The 17,523-nt window shown below is 38.1% G+C and overlaps 2 protein-coding genes across 2 annotated transcripts in view; one reads left to right on the top strand and one right to left on the bottom strand.

The window, feature by feature from the left end:
- The window catches only part of IGSF6 (immunoglobulin superfamily member 6), a 313,504-nt gene that overhangs the window by 146,546 nt on the left and 149,435 nt on the right, over positions 1 to 17,523 (bottom strand). The window lies entirely within an intron of this gene.
- Positions 1,112 to 14,505, top strand: LOC104025391 (putative short-chain dehydrogenase/reductase family 42E member 2). The gene is made up of 11 exons (XM_009488323.1): positions 1,112 to 1,342; positions 3,968 to 4,063; positions 4,854 to 4,914; positions 6,769 to 6,887; positions 8,417 to 8,492; positions 9,684 to 9,766; positions 10,298 to 10,435; positions 11,656 to 11,721; positions 12,540 to 12,603; positions 12,950 to 13,023; positions 14,302 to 14,505. Exons 1-11 carry the CDS (start codon positions 1,112 to 1,114, stop codon positions 14,503 to 14,505), a joined length of 1,212 nt encoding a protein of 403 aa, XP_009486598.1.

Raw genomic sequence — 17,523 nt, 5'->3', positions numbered from 1 at the left:
CCAGGTGGTGGAAGATGATGTACTCTCATGTGTGGGGATGTTGTTATGAGGACCCACTCCAACTATGAGAGAACCATAATAGTCTGCAGGAATTGGGTCTATATTCCTATATTAGGCTGGCAGGCACCTGGTTTGGCTCCCACTTTACAGTGACTTAATCCAGATGTATTTATTCTGGGCTTCTATTTGTGGACATAAGAGCCTAGATCCTGATGTGCAAACAGGACAACAGGGGCTGTCTATGCAGGAATATTAACTGGACTGATTTCTCAGAGTATATTGTGATCTGGAATACCAGTCATTTTAATTGCAGAAGACGAGTACATTTCTAAAGAGAAGTGATTATTGTAGAATAAATTAATTTTTAATACAGAACAAAGCATACAGATGGGTAACTCCTGTGGAATTGCTTATCACAGAATGATATTCTAATCGGTTTTCCCAAGTAGATGAACCCACAGGGCAGATGGCTTATCCCTTCTGTTCCTTGTCAGTTTAGCTATATATGAGTGCCCTAATGAGAACAATATGGACAAAAATTAGTAAGAACTGGACAGAAAAGTAAATGTATTTAGTTTGTAACAGAAAACTTTAAAATGGTAACAAGTTTTTATCATTACTGAAGAATGTGAAAGAAAGTGGATTTCAAAAGCAGAATCAATCCTTTCCTATATTCGTTACCTAATTTTTTTTTTTTCCTGAAGAGTAGGCTAACATCTATTTGGCATTAATATATCAGAAGTCAGCGAGTTTTCAAGGATAAAATGTTTGATACACCAAGCATTCAAAAATGTAATCATACCTGTTAAGGTTAGGTAATTATAATGCCTCTAAAATCCTGTAATTTCTCTTCATTTCTATATAACATGAAACTTGTGGGTATGAGGAAAAGACTAAATCTTGAAATATAAAGGTATTCAGACTCATTACTCATTGTACCATCACCAAAATTAGGAATTTATACATTTAAAACATGTTAAGGTAATAAAAATACATAAATAAAAATAGTGTGGTCACAAAAGGAGCATCGTAACGTGAAATTTACTGAAATTACCCAGATCTCAGAGTATTATGAAGGAATTTTCAAGAGATCTTCTATCTTGCAGTCGTGATGCAAGAAGGATCTACAGAAGAGCTCCACAGCAGCCAACCATGTGAGAGCAAACAAAACGAGCACGCTGGACCACTGGTTAACAGAAGCAGAAAGACAATAGTGACGGGAGGTGGAGGCTACCTGGGATACAATCTGGGCTGTGCTCTTGTTAGGTCAGGAATTGCCGTTGTTCTGTTTGACGTACGGAAACCTAAATGGGAAATTCCAAATGGAGCAGATTTTTTCAAGGTATGTTGAAATTACATATTTAACAGCAGTGAAATAAAGTTGTACTGATTTATGCACATTAGCAAGGCTTCCTCTTAAGGATTTTTGATAAAAGCATTTATTGAAAAGGCTTTAAGGACAATAAGAAGTCATGGTAAAATGTCTTCATATGCATAAGTAACTGATTAAGAGATAGCGAACAGGAGTCCAAGTGGTCAGTTCTCTCAGTGTCACCAGTGAAGTTCTGAAGAGTCCTGTGTCGGGAGTGCCATTCAACACATTCGTAGCTCACCTAGGTGAAGGAGCGAACAGTGAAGTGACAAAGTTTACTGCTCAGGAAAATTACTTAGAGGATAAAGGTGAGAGCAAGACAGGGCAATAAAGGTGATCACAAATGTAGAATGACTGCCATGCAGAGACTGACTGAGGAAACTAGGACTTTCCAGTCTGGGAAAGAGATGACTTGGGAGCGGGAGAGCTCTACAAACTGTGAGTGGTGTGGAGATGGATAGGGGCTGACTGTTCACTGTTCTTTCCAGTACAAGAAGAAAGGGCCATCAGGTGAAATGAGGAGTTGTCAGTTCAATACAAACAAAAAGAGGGGGGGTTTTCATGCAGTGGGTAAAAGGCATATACAAAGCCTTGCCAAAAATTTACTTCCATGGGAGATTACTAAAAATAGGTAAGCTAAATTAAGCTCAAGAAATCTTCTGAATGAAAATATGTGGAGACTGGAAGAGTATTCTGGGGGAAAGTGCCACATATGCTTGCCCTGTTTCTGCTCTTCCCAGGGCACCCATTTATGAGCACTGATTCCTTTTGATTCTTAACAATTCAGGAATTTATTATGTCCGCAAAAGAGGGGGAATGAAAGAGACCTCAAATATTTAGTGGCTCACAGCCATCTGTGGAGGACAGCATCCCCCACTGCTCCCTGATGTGGGGAGCACCAACTCCTCACAGCTGCTCCACCCACTCAGGTTTGGGGGTCTGGGTGCACAGGGGGGCACCAGCACTCCCTGCACGCTCCTGTCATCTTGCACAAGTTCTAGCTAGGCGCAGGGTATCGTTCAGCTGATCTTGTCTGAGCATTTAGTGTGAGAACTCTTAGACACCACCACTAGAACTAGAAAGTTGATGGCAAAGCTGAGAGTGATCACAAGATCTTTGTCCCAGGGCCTATCGAGGTGATGCCAGATTTTCTCTTTCTATCCACATCACCATGTGGGACAGGGAGGCAAAAGGGGATGCATGATACTGCTCTGCATGGCTGCGCGGTGGACAGAATACTGAGCTAAGCAGACCTTTAGTCTGACCCAGGATGGTTGTTCTTATGTTCAATTTCATAAACAGCTTTTACAGAATATGGAATAGAGATAAAGTAATATTGAGGAACCATTCAAAAACCATGAGCTTGATTTGTTAATGATGTAAATCCACATAATTTGATTTAAGTTAGTGGATTGATGGCAATTTACATCTTTTAAAGGAGACTCAAGAGATCTAACAAATGATCTTCTGAGAACAGTTTTTTTATAATTCAATTTAAAAAGAATAAATATTACAAAGTGCAGGTGAATTACCTAGAAAATGGAACTATGTAGTCCTAGTAAATAAAGTAATAAGTCACTTCAGAGATCTGAGCCTTGATCAGTGATTTGGATATTGCTAGTATTATTTATACTGGTTAGCTATTTTATCATTTGATTGAAGGTAGGAAGCGTAAGTCAGCCATATTTGTGAAATACTTTGTCAACCTCAAAAGAAAAAAGCTGACGTTAAAGACTGCTTAGATTACCCTAGTATTACTGCCAGCCTTTTTTTGTGTGATCATTCTATCAATTTCATTACAGTAAATTAAATAAAATCTAATATTTTGAAATATCATAATTCTGAAAAGAAAGCTGTTATATTTTTATTGACATGTATGTGGAGTATTATTCATATAGTATTACCTGTTATACAAAAATGCAATATAATATTTTAAGCACAGCATAGCATTTGGTACTAGATATAGTGTGTGTGTATTTAATACAGTACAGTGTTCAGTACTGTACAGCATTTCATATAATGTGATTATAATACACTAATGTATACTAATACAATATTAAATGCATATAGTGTGTACTTTTTTGTTTTAATCTTGTGCAAAACTGTAATTAAATTTATCATGCTGTGCACCTAAAATAAAGCTTAGATGGGCAAAGAGACATTTGTCCAGATTGCACAAGTCAGTTCTTGAGGTGCTAACAGAGAAGGAGTTCTCTTACTGGGTGATTCCATGGCAAACAGCTGAACACTTCCTGCTGTGATTTATTGTCCCTGGGGCTTGAATCTCCGGCCCTCAAGCATATGCTGCTCCCATTCAAGTCAAACAAGTTTTGCCAGCCTGCAGGGCTGCAGGACTAAGTGTGAAAATACGCATTATAATTGAAGCCAACAAGACTCATATTTGTTTTGCAACAAAATACTGACAAAATTCTTAGTCATGGATTTTTCTCCACATTTATAATGTTCTATTTAATGCTAGTTAAATATTGTGAAAAATAGATGAGAATTACTTTAGATTTTCATTAATGGCCATAGTTCTATAGAGAATGTAATGAGCTCTACCTGTCAAAAACCCATTCTTTTCTCATTTTACAGGGTGATGTGAGGGATTATGATGCAGTGTTCAAAGCATGTGAAGGGGTTGACTGTGTTTTTCATGTGGCTGCATGTGGAATGTCAGGATTAGAACAAGCAAGTACAATTTTTCTAACATTTTCTTTCTTTATTCTCATGAAAGTAAAAATTTGTCTGCATGTAGCAAAGAATGTAATTATATGACATATGTGTCAGACAGAAGTTAGTTATAAAGGTCAAGTCATCCGTACGGGCAACAAGGGAGGTATTCCTTAAATAATAAATGTCAAAGCACAGAACGAGTGTACTACACAAAATACTCTAGAAAAATGAGAGCATAGATTTAAGATCTTGGATAAGAAGGCATATCCCTTTTCTCTAATCTGAAGAAGTGTGACAATATTGCTCTAGAACTAATGTTGATGCATTTTCTTCTTGTGAACTCACAGTCGTGAGGAAACAGACCAGCAACTCAGTATGGTTATGCTAAATAACAGTGATAGGTAGAGGGTGTTATCAAAAAACTCATGAAAATACTAATTTATTTCTAGGAACAGGACAGATTGCCACTGGAACAAGAATTTGTGAAAGATTTCAGGGAGCATAACCCCTGCTTGTAATTCCTGTTTCTATATCTTGGATTATCTGGGGTGCGATAAAAAATGAAAGCATTATGATTTCCTTTCAGATGCATTTTATCTTTTATTTTTCAACTTTATTTATTCATACACTGAAGAAGACAATAAAAATGAGAACTGCTAGGACTCATTGTATGTCAGAAGGACAGGGAGCTGTAACACATACATCACAAAAAAGCCCCAGCTGTTCTAGATCTGGCAGTTGTAACAATTGTATCGTGAATGTGACTTATTCAATTAATTAGGTATTGTGCAAACTCTATTTCTAGCTTCAAAAGAAAGACCAGATTGAATCCATAAATGTCGGAGGCACAAAAATAATAATTGATGGTATGTACCTAGATTTTCTTTCCTTACATCTGATCCAAACCATTAATTAAAAAACCTCCTAATTGGATGTTTCCTGTGTTGATTTGGCAGTACAATGAGGCTCTTCTCTCCCTCCTTTCAGAGCATGATGTAAAGCTAGGTATGCAGGTCCCATTAAAACTGGTAGATTTGCCACTGGTTTGAATTGGGGATAGGTTTTCAACCTGGGCTTCATTCCTTGGCAGACCAGCTTAAACTCTCATCCACGTACTGGTTATTTTTTCCCTTTCCTCTGTGTAATGGAGAAGTGTTATTCTCTTTCCTCATAGAAATAACCTGAGAGATACAGTACTATTGGTTGTGTTGTAAATGTTTGGTGACCGGAGCCACAGATGTGCTACATATATTTAGCTACTTTTTTATCACGGTAATATAGAAAATCTTCTATCCTTTCTGTTCATCTGTCTAAATGTGATCCCTTTTTATTATATACTGATTGTTACGTACTGTCTCTGGAAAATGTTAGTAGATTTCTTTCTGTATATTCAATTCCAGAAAGAACATTTCAAAGTGTATTGTAAATACCAAAGCTACTTTCTCTTTGCTTTTCCCTCAAAAACCAAATGGCAAAAAAATCAAAAAGCAAAACAGTAAAAGCACTTTTAATTTAGACCCATTTTCATGCTGCCTGTGGGTTATTACTGAAAAAAGCAGGAATAATTAGAGTGAAATGGTAGGCAAGTAGAACTCTAAATGAGTTAGAGGGAAGAAGTTGCCACATACTCTCTTCTTCTTACCCCAACCTCTGAACCCACAGAAACATGTCACATCAAATTTCCATAGGCTCCCAACAAAGCAAGAATCTGGGAGGAGCATGAACCTGTTAATAACAGATTTTATTATTGTATTTTGTTCTAAATATTTACAACACAGTAATTACATTCATTATTTTCAAAATGAGCCAATGGGCCAACTGGACTTGACTGCTCTGTAGATTCTAAAAATTCCTGACTTTGAATCTTAATTCACTTAAACTTTAGAAGCATTGTTAAATCAAAAGGAAATTTATGTTATTTGAGTTTGCAATTACATATATGCAGCAGAATTTAGACGTAATATCTTAACACCCAACTGGAATCCATAATTAAGACTTTGTTTTGTAAATAATATTAATTTAATTTGTATTTAAGGTACTACTGATTATGTACTAACAGCATATGTTTCCTGCTAACATGTCAGTTGTCACTTATGAACAGATTGACACAAATGCAGTTTTGTCACACACCAGAGAGGGCCAGTACATTTTCTCACATTACTTCACTTACCTGCACAGGCATGCATGAAACTGTGGTGCAAGAAGCAGTACTGCTTACTGCTCACTGCTGAAATAAGGGCAAAAATAATGACAGGCTGTTCTCTGCACCTCTAATACCCCTACAGAAAGAAGCAGGGAGTTTTCCCGTGCTATTTGATCACAAGAAATATTCATAATCATCTCCTTTTTATTCAATTTGGAAAATGAACATGTTTTAAGAAATGTTTCTGAAGTAAAGGGGGAATTTTTTCTTTCCCCTGTGAAGATGATTTCTCTATCCAGCTGATGACCAAAGTCCAGTGGTGATATGATAGTTGCAGGTACCAAATCATGAAACGTTTGGTGACCACAATATGTAATATTTACGTAACAGATACTTGGGATGAAAAATTCCAGCTGAATGAAAGATAATATAATGTTAAATGGTAAGTTAATATTAAAATTAAAAGATTACTTTTTCTATAAATGTAATGTTTCTTTTCAAAAAGAGAAGCTGCCAGTTCATATGTTGTTTCTCACTATTTTTGTTTTAAAATAATTTATTTTGTATACCATTGTAGTCTGCAAACAAAGAAATATCCCTAGACTGATATATACCAGTACAGTGAACGTGGTATTTGGAGGGAATCCTATTGAAGAAGGAGATGAAGAAACCGTGCCGTATTTTCCACTGGAAAAGGTACTTTGTTTATGTGATGGCATGGCATTTACTGTGCTCTAAAGGATAGATTATGTGTAGGCTGTTCTGAGAGGAGAAGCTGGTTTACTATAGATCACATCAAATGCTATGAAATTATTTTTCATTAATAAAAATTACCCATGATCCATGAAGAAATATTCAAATCATAGTAGCTTTAAGTGGCTATAACTAGACAGATTTGAGATGATAAAATACCTAAAAATGACTAAGAAAAGTGGAATGTGACATTTAATAAGAATGTTTTAAGAGGAAAGGCTTTCAGGGGACCATCCGCTATGTAAATACTGAATATTATGGCCCCCCTAAGCCTTTGCATTGAAGAATATTGTTAAATATCATATGTTACATCTTTATTCATACCCACTTTTGCTTCTTTGAAGTTCCCAAACCTTGCTTTCTTGCTGCAGGCTAGGTGGTAGTTACAGTCATCTCAGGGCTGCCCTGAAATACCTTTTCTTTCTTTGCTGTGATCATTTAGGAAATATTTTCTAGCTGAAATCTGAGGCTCAATGCATTCTGGCCACTCTTCCCATTTGTTCTTTCCTGCTCCCAGCACACTGCCTGCAGTTAAAAGCTATAATTTTAGAACGTACATCCTGTGTCCAGGAATCCTGAATAGGACTGACTACTACTCTGTTGGTGCCTCCTGAGATACTTAGTTGGATATGTCAGTTTGTGCACAGCCTGTGCAGCACCGCAGACTTCTAAGAAAGCATTTCAGGAATTTGCAATTAGTTACATGTGTCTGAGCCCTAATCATATGTTTTCTCTGGTGGTGATCGTGTAATAGCAAGCAGCAGAGGCAGGTGAGGCAAGGAGGGAGGTGGAGCAGGTGGATTAAGACACCTGAGAGTAGAAACATTTTTCCATGGTGGGATTTTTAGGTACATTTTTCAATATAAAGTATGGCAATACAAAATTCAACAGATACATAAATAACCTTGTGTGGATAAGTAATCACTAAACCAGCATGTGCTAACTGTGTTCAGAATCCTATTGTTTAAATACACTTAGGTGCAATTTTCAAAGTTAATAGTAAAAGATACAGCCGGGACACAACTGTTTATAACTTCCCAAATAGCTTCAATAAGAAATTGAAACATTTTTTATAAAAGTCTGAATTTTTAATTTCATATTTAACGTACAGCTTAAAAAAATCTTTTCTGATGCAAAATGGATGTTTTTTCAAAATAAAATTATCTGACCCACCAGAACACTTGGCTTGATATTAATTTTTTCAGTACATCCAGCACAAAAAGTGAGTTAATACTAGTGGACTTAAATTCACTCTGAAGCTAAACTTGTGCAACTAAAATGTAAGTCTGATAAGTTTCTTTGTCATAAACGAAGTATATATTTGCTATATCTTGTTGTTATTTCTAGTTTGGTTTTACTCAGCTGATGTCTACAAGATGGTTAGATTTAGATGTTATCAGACATAATACGTTTTTCTTTACAGATGCAATAATGTAGTTAAAATGTTGATCATATTCTGCCTTTCTTTATAGCAATTTAATCATTATTCTAGAACAAAGGCAATTGCAGACCAAATGGTTCTTGCTGCTAATGGAACTTTACTCAAAGGTACATATAAAACATCTGGGGTTTTCCTATCATTGGTAGTGCTAATGGGTATTCCATTCTCTGGTTACTCATTCATCAATAAATAGTATACTTTAAATTAACTAAATAAGCATTTATTTTGTTTGTTTCTGCTCCTTTCTTCAGTGGATGATTAATTTTTTTACGTGTATACCCACACACATATAAGATTATATGCAAACAATAGATGGGGGAATTCAGAAAATTTAACCTTACTTCTTCCAATAATCTTAAAAGATTACCAATTTTACAATAGATACAGGATTTGTGCTTTTATTCCCCATTCAGTCTATCACTTCTCTGATAATACCAATCTCTAAGCGCTGTCCAATAGGTCATTCCCATAATCCCCAAAGGCTTGCAGGTGTCTGGCAAGAATAATTGCAGTTTCTTAAACAGATTAGCAATACCAGGGTCATGTTGACTTCTAAAGTTACACATGTGTGAACAGCCATGGCTAAAAAAATCTATCTGTACATAGCAAGGGAAATCTTTATCTTTGATTCTACATGCATATTTTGCTATTCCTACTGACTTCTCTCAACTGAAAAGCTGGCAAACATAAATTAGGTGGCGATTCAATTTTAGCATCCTTGATTAACTGCTGAGCAAATGCCTACCACCTGTTACACTTGCCCACATAAAAGGTGTAATTGTGCCTATTCTCAGGGGTCAGAGGCGTCTACTTACTGCTTCCCATGTAGAGCTTAAAGTATCCATTTTAACTTAAAATAATCTAACTAATTCAAAAGCTTCTGAGACCTCTTCCATTCCTTTGTGATGCCATTGAGCTGCAAGCAAGCAAGGTGTCTAAATACAGCAAATTGAATTATCTTCTTCCAGTATTCCATGTGCCTGCAATGATGGGCAATATATATGATATAAACTTGTATCTATAATAAATAGCAAAAGTCAATCAAGCATATCTATAGGAAAGTTTGATTTATCCTGTCCCTATTCAAACTCTTCTGTGATCAGAGGGATTCAGTTTTTTAGGTTGCTAAGCTAGGGGCTTTCACGAACTATTGAATTCAATTTTATAAGAGAAGTGAAAAATCACATAGAATGGTCAGACTGATCCTGTACTTTCACAGTGTAAAATTCAGACAATATATGTCAGCTATATGTTGATATCAGAGCTGTCTGAAAATCACATTTTGTTCTCTCTCCAAGGAGGCGATAGGCTCCATACTTGTGTGCTTCGTCCACCAGGCATATATGGACCAGAAGAGCAGCGCCACCTGCCACGAGTAGCCGTATGTGTTATGTAGTCAGCTCTGGAGGACACTACAGTAGTTGTAAGGGCATAACACCAGTGGAAGTATCTTGATTACAGTTCTTAATAATTCCTCCAGGAAAACTGTTGTGAAAGCTTGGTGACAGGTCATATAATGCAAGACAACAAATAGCACACTATGAGCATTGCAGAAATGGCAAGGATCAAGCTGTACTTCTAAGTGAAAAGAAAAAATGCAAGGCTGAAATGGCATGGTAGAAGAACAAGGTTTGCATGCCTGATCATTCAATGGAAATATTGTCTTTTAAATATGCACTTTAATTTCAGCCAAACACTATAACATCTCCATATTTTACCACTGCATATCAGTGCAACAGTCCTTGATTTACAAAACCACCAACTAGTTGTTTTTTTCCTTGTGCCACGTTTCTTGTGCTGTAATTGTACACAAACACAGCAAATTCTAAGTACTCAGGCTGAGCCAAAATGAATACGTTATGCTGCATAATAAAGGAATAACGCAGTTATTTCATGTTTTCTGTTTCTACAGGTAAATATCCAGCGGAGATTATTTAACTTCAAGTTTGGGAATCACAAAGTTCAGATGAACTGGGTTCACATAGGAAATCTAGTACAAGCTCACTTACTAGCTGCTGAGGCTCTCACATCTGAGAAGGGTTATATAGCTGTAAGTAAATGTTACAAACATTGTGTCCAATTTTTGATGTTTTGAGATCAAAGGTTCTCCAAAAGGTCGTGTGCTAAATTCTCAAAAATGGCGTGTTGGCTCCACAAGCACATGGACAGGGCAAATGCATTCTGCTAATAGTTGATGTTGGTTTTTCTGTTTTGAAAAAATATAATTTCCTGTTTGATTGGAGGAAATAGTATTTTTAACCAGGTCAATACATTCACCATCATAAAAATCTATATATTCTGTTATTGTTTTGAAAATAGGTTCTGATTCTAGATGCATAAAATTTAGAGCAACCATTCTGAGGCATTCCAGTTCAATTTTCAGGGTGGAAAATTCCAAAAAGAGATGTACAAAATTAACGGACAATTTAAAATGATTTTTCTTCTACTGGTCACAATTGCAACAACAATCTGAGGACTGTGAAGCATTACAGAACTGACAGTGCTGCAGCAGCTGCTACACGCACAGCTCCAGAAGTCTCCAGCTTCATTTATATTAGTAGGAACATATAGACAAGAGGTACAGATACGTCTGAACATCCCTCCATGCGCCGACAACTAGTTAAATGCTTGGAAGCTATGCAGCTGGTTTAGAATGACATAATGCCCAAACTCCCAGGGTCTGCTTGGGTGTTCATAGTGCTCACAGTTGGGTAGGCTCCTCACCCAGAGCACAGCTGTCAAGGAGGTATTGCCTGCACATTTAGAAAGCTGGAAGAAGATAGACTGGAAGCCAAAAGTGGATTCAGGCACTGGGACATGTCCCACAGACTATATATTCTGAATTTGTTTTAATCAGAAAATTAGCCAGAGTTGGAACTTGACCTCAAAAAGCTGTGTTTATTAAATGCTGTCAGCGTTGCCACCTCTGTTGGACTCATGAAGATAATTCTGTCCCCTGCACATCATGAAGAACTTAATGCTCTAACAGCTGGGTTACTACAGAGTGAAATCAAGCTCTGATCTACATTACACCATGGTTAATCATGATTAGCTCTACTACCACCATGGGGTTACCCAAAAGTGTGAGACGTGTTTGAGATCACAGTGAAGTCCAATGAAGGTAGTTTGTTGAGCTGATTTGTGTACATTCGCCATATGCATGCTGGTGCGTTATTCACAAAAGCAGGAAAGGTAAGTAGGTATGAGAGAAAGAAAATGCCATTCCATGTGGAGTGTTTTTCTAATTGTTTTTCTCTGCTTCTTTAACAGAGTGGTCAGGCGTATTACATACATGACGGTGAAAACGTCATATTTTCTGAATGGATAGTCCCTTTAGTATGTATTGCACATGCATTTACCTCTAATGCACTGTATGGGCCCTATTCATATCATTAACTAAAAGACCACACTAACTAAATGAAGTTCAGTGCACATTAATTACTGAATTATTTAACATTAAAGTCAGTCTGGTTCTCCCTGCATATCCCAAAGTTCCACTGGCTTTAAGGGAAGTTTTGGATATGCACAACTGTGGAGGTTGGCCCTTACCATTTTGAGAGAATTTAGCTAAGCAGTATAGAACCTGCTACAGAACAGTAGCATTTCTGTGAAGCAACCTCTCAGTGCACGTAAAGTTCTTCTATTAGCATCTGGCAGGCCTTTTATAACCATTGTTTATTTCTTTCTTCTGCCATCAACTGCAGCACAAAAGGGAAGGCCATTTAGAATCGTATCTTAAAAGCTAAAAAGAGGCAACATTATATTTTCATAAATATCAGGCTGGGATTTTAGAAACATGCTAAAGTGTTGATCCTGCAATGCCAACACAGAAGAGACTTCCAGGAAAATGACTGCAGTAGAATGATGGGCCTGTATCTAAATGTAATTAAGTATTCCAGTCTCGGTCACCCCTTGGAAATACCATTGTTTCCCCTTTACCATCCAATTGTATTTGAAGGGTGGGAGGCAGACGCCAAAGAATGAGTAGTGGGTTTCAATTGCATTTCTTACTACCGGTATTGGTAGGAAGTTTAACTGGAAAAAAAGTTTAGATACATGTTTTATCAATATTCATGTTTCCATTTTCATGCTTCATTGACACCCTCCATTTGCTATGAAATCTCTGTTATTCTTTCCTTTTATACCCCTTCTAGTTTGAAAAATTAGGCTACAGGAAACCCTGGATACATATTCCTGTTCTCCTGGTTCATATAGCAGGTAATAAAATACATATTTAATTATTGTGCTTTTTTTTTTTTTTTAATTCCTATAAAGCTACATAATGGTTTTATAAAATTCAGGGACCCAAACTGTAGGAATTGTATAACAACATTATTCCAGTTAATACAGTAATTGTTTATGCCATTTGGTATTAATTGTGCCAGATAAACTTTAAAGGCTATTCATAAACTGAGTCCATCATGTACATTATAAATTAAACACTGCCTTCTACCACCTTAATTGCATCCTCTGATATCAGTAGGAATTCTAGGATGCGCAATGTCGGTATTATCTCAGTTTATTGTTATCCAGCTGTCTCATTAAGTAACTTTCTGTTTCACAGCCACTGTGATGGAATATCTGCACCTGATACTAAAGCCAGTTTTTAGCTTCACACCTATCTTGACAAGGAATGAGGTAAATATTTAAAAAGAAGGAATGTTTGTGTATTTCTGACCAAAATTCTTATGAAGTACGTGATACGCCTTTTGGATGCAGACAGGATTGTCTGCATTACAGCTCTGTTGTTCTGCTCAGGGTGTAGTCCATTCAGGGCTTACACAGTCATTTTGTAGCCTGATTTTTCCATGCCGTCCTGGCCACCCCTTATAAAATCGTCAGAAATTAAACCTTACTTGAAGACTAGATGATCTAGAGAAACATCCTAGAGGTGCAAGACAGAGCGACTAACAGGGAGCTGGCAGGAAGAGTAAAACAGGCACTACATCGTCATTTCCAGTGACCTGTCCTATGCTGTGGAACTACTTGTTAAAGCTTCCTTTTGGTCCAAGAGTACAGAGCAAGAGTCTCGGGTCAAAGTGGTAGCAGGTATCATAATACCATGCTAGCCAATAATTATAAAGTCTACTAAAAATAATTCTAAATTGGAATGAAAAGTTGATTTTCTGGGAAAAAAACCCAACCAACCAAACAAAAAAAACCAAACCCAAACTTCTGGACAAACTCATTTTGATCTACCTTATGTTTTTGTACAATATTATGATTTATAACATAAGCCAAAATGCTTTAACTAATCTATCATCTAGTCTCTTACTGTATTGTAGCATGTAACATAACAGGACACTGAAGAGACTGAATGGACCTCACTAACTTCTGCTGTAGCTTTTCAGTTATTCCACAATGTATCTATCTCTTTTTATACTTACTTCTACATTAGTTCTACATCTGAAGCAGAAATCCCTGAGACTATGCAACTTAAGCACTCCCACAGGTACCATGCGTTCAGAGATGGAGGATATAATTCTCCACAAGTGCGTGTTTTCCACCCCTTAGATAGGCATTTCTGCAAAGTGGAGAAGCCACACCACTCTCCTCCAACATATTCATCCAGTTCCATTGCACATTTCTCTGTACAGAAGAGCCACTCTGAGGGAAGCGTGCTGATCTGTTGCATGGCTTTTCCTTAGTTTTTTATCTCACATTCACAAGTGAGAAATCACTGTCATAGACTCCTTCTGCACCCAGTCCACAGAGCTTTGGCTCTTTACCTGTCAGCTACATCAACTCATTCTGCTAACTCTGGACAGAATCCGACTCCAAAATGTATGCATTTTTGCTCATCTATCTTTATTCATGTTTTTATCCCATTGTAATATCATTGTTGACATATTTTCATCCAAGTTCTAGAAAATCAGATATTAAAGTCACTTCCATAACTGTCCTTGTGGATTTTAGGTGTGGAACGTTACTGTAACTCACACTTTCCGAATAGACAAGGCACGAAATCAACTTGGTTACAAACCCAAGAAATTCTCATTCGCTGATTCTGTGGATCATTACCTTAAAACAAGACCTACTTGCCACAAAGATCACACGTTCCTTAAAATGGTGTTTGCTTTTGGCATTATGTTAAGTTTGATCATTCTTTCTTTCTTCTAAAATAAAAAAACTACCTTCCTGTTCCAGAAAACCTAATTTTCTTTCTGAGTATTAATGATCTGGTCATAGTACATTCCTCGATCACTATGGACTTTATTATTCTTATTTATTATGATGATGTCGCTCTGATTTCATTTAAAACAAAACAAACAAAACCCACAAAAGTGAAAACACAGGACACATCAGGAAGTGTTCCCAAAGGACAATGCAGTGTCACAAAATCAAAGGAGTTCACTGCTAACAGTTGCAGGAATAGTTTTAATGGATCTCCATTAATGGATTGCTTCATGCTGAGAATGATTTTCTAAAAATGATAATTCAGGAGGGTAAGAAATTGGAAGAGGAGGAACTATTGTAGGACTGCAGTGCTGTAACAAGTCCAGTAGCTCCAATGAAGAAAAGGTTGACTAAACAATTCCTCTGATGAAGCCACTGCTACAGCTACTGTATGTTAGTATGAGGAATTATGAAGACCTGGGAAATATGAGAAGTATATACATATAATATGAAAAAATATGAAAAGGAAATATTTATAAATAAGAGGTGGTGAGAGGACTGAAGGTCATATTTATGTAAAATAGTTTTATTGTTCAAAAGCTTTGTAAAAAGGTAATAACATTATGTGTGTTTGTAAATTAAGTAATATCCTTTCAATGCAATAATAAATAATAACTGAACCAAATACTGTTTTGAAGGAGTCTGTGGGAAGGGGGAGGGTGGGCACATAAGACCTTGGAGTTCGGCAAGCTGTTACTGCTACCGTCCCTTGTAAATGATGTCCAGTCACGCTATCTGTAATCCTGTACCAGGGCTGGCACGCTCTGTTCCTTCAGCGAGTTGCCATTTCAGGGCGAGCAGGCAAGCCAAGCCCTAAGAGCCGAGGGAGGATCCAACCTCTCTCTTTTCCCCCTTCTTAAGACTTACCTTACTTGCTTCTTGGGTGGATCGTAACTACGTGAGCTACATGTGTACTACATGTGCACATACCACGGATTTTCACGTTGTTACCTGTTGCAAGGATTTTCTCAGGGAGCAGCTTTGCTCTCACTGGGGAGCAGCGGCTCCCTCTGCACCCCACTTGGATCAGGAGAGCTGGACCTGCCAGGGCGGGTCACAAGAGAGTGATGGAAAAGCTCTGCCATCTGATTATCTCCACTGTGTATTTATCGTGCCTTTGTGTTAGCATTTTGCAGGATTTTTAAGAAGAGTATGTTTATGGAGACTCTCTCATTGTATCTTTAAATTTACAGGGTACACAGGAGAGCTAACAGCAACCCTACAAGAATAAAACGTTATAGGTAAAACACAATACACAGTGACAGGAAAATGTGTGAGCAACCACAATTACCACTGCAGGTTACATAAGCAAAGATTTGTTTCACTCTGTGGGTTTTTTTTCTATTTTTTCTTCTTTAAACAAATAGTTCTGTGTGGACTCAAAGCAGTAAAGCCTGTGTCTTACAGATTTGCATTTGGAGATTATCCTTATCCATACAAACTGAGCTCACACTGTACATCTTCCCTTAGCAGGGGGACTGCTCAGCCCTCTCTCCTATTCCTGACTACACATTGTCAGGAACTTAAACTCAATATATACAAGACCTTTATCCGCTTAGTCAAGTTTGATTAAAAGTTCACAGTTTCTCAATACAGAGCTGCAGCTGACTGACAAACAAGCAAGCACTGCAGGAGGTATGGTGGAAGCCTTGTTTCCCTAGAAATGAAGGATGGAAACCCAGAAGTATATAGTTACTTCCCAGCATTTTAACTATGCAAACATTTAATTTGCTTTAAATTAGTTATTTATGAGTCTCCCATATGTTGCTTTTATTCGACTAATAGCTCAGGACTGCATCCTGGATTACACTAACACTTTTCAGAAGAGACGTCGAGCAGTTGACTGCAGCCCAGTGAGCAATGCAGGCTGTGGCCTTTTTTTGGATACTCCTCAGTAAAGACTAACCGAAGAATTCTCTGGCTTTGCGGTTGCAAGTAGCCGTGGAGTCGCGCCATTCCAGTCCTGCAATGCCAAGCCTCTGGTTTGTTATTTCAGGTAAGATGCTTTTTATATCACTGTTACAACAGTACTGATTAATACTAACTGGCTTCATTCAATTGATTTATTGTTATTACAAATCCAGTATTTGAAGTTTTAAGACAACTTTTAGTATCAGTTTGGAACAGCCAGCTGTCTTGTTTCTGTCAGTCTTTACTGAGTCTTAGTTTAAGCTGGCTATTGTTCGAGTTACTTATGCTCTAACATAATTGCAAGTGTCTCTTTAAATGATTAAAATTTAATATGAACATTCAGACACGACACAGCTATAACGGAAGAGGTAAACGTGTTCAAAGTTTAGTTTTTGCCCGGGATGGGTAACTCTGAAATTCTGCAGCTCCTGACCCTTTTCACATCCTTGCAGGCACGAGTGACCACGGAGCCGAGCAGAGACCGGCTGCCGGCTCAGGAGGGCAGGGACCTTGCTGCCTATTTGTTTATGATTCTGTTTCCTCTTCAGGAATTCCGGCTGTTTTGCAGGTGTTGCTGATGCTCTGCATCTCTCTGAGCCATGTCCCGCCACCGACGATCCAACCGGTAATCAAGAGATGGTGTGTTTTTCCGGAACAACCTGTTCCACAGGTATCTCAGTGCGGACCGAGCTCTAGCCACCGACAGGATGCTTTCCTGCAGTGGTCGTGGCTGTATGAAGACACATGGAGGTAAGAGCCACCACAGGATGCTGTGGCAACCCAGGGATGCTGTGGGATGCCGTGCGCTCCTAAGGATGCTGTGGGATGAGCAATATCCCAGGAAGGTTGTGGGATTCCAAAGCTGCTGCAAAATGAGTGGGACCCCAGGGGGGCTCTGGAAGGAGCAGGACCCCAGGGGGCTGTGGGACCCCAGGGGGGCTCTGGAAGGAGCAGGACCCCAGGGGGCTGTGGGACCCCAGGGGGGCTGTGGAAGGAGCAGGACCCCAGGGGGCTGTGGGACCCCAGGGGGCTGTGGAAGGAGCAGGACCC

This window comes from Pelecanus crispus, chromosome 11, assembly GCF_030463565.1.
Source record: "Pelecanus crispus isolate bPelCri1 chromosome 11, bPelCri1.pri, whole genome shotgun sequence".
In the NCBI taxonomy this organism is placed as follows: Eukaryota; Metazoa; Chordata; class Aves; order Pelecaniformes; family Pelecanidae; genus Pelecanus; species Pelecanus crispus.
Note: the sequence above shows the minus strand (reverse complement) of the source record. Positions and strands in the feature narration are given on the sequence as shown.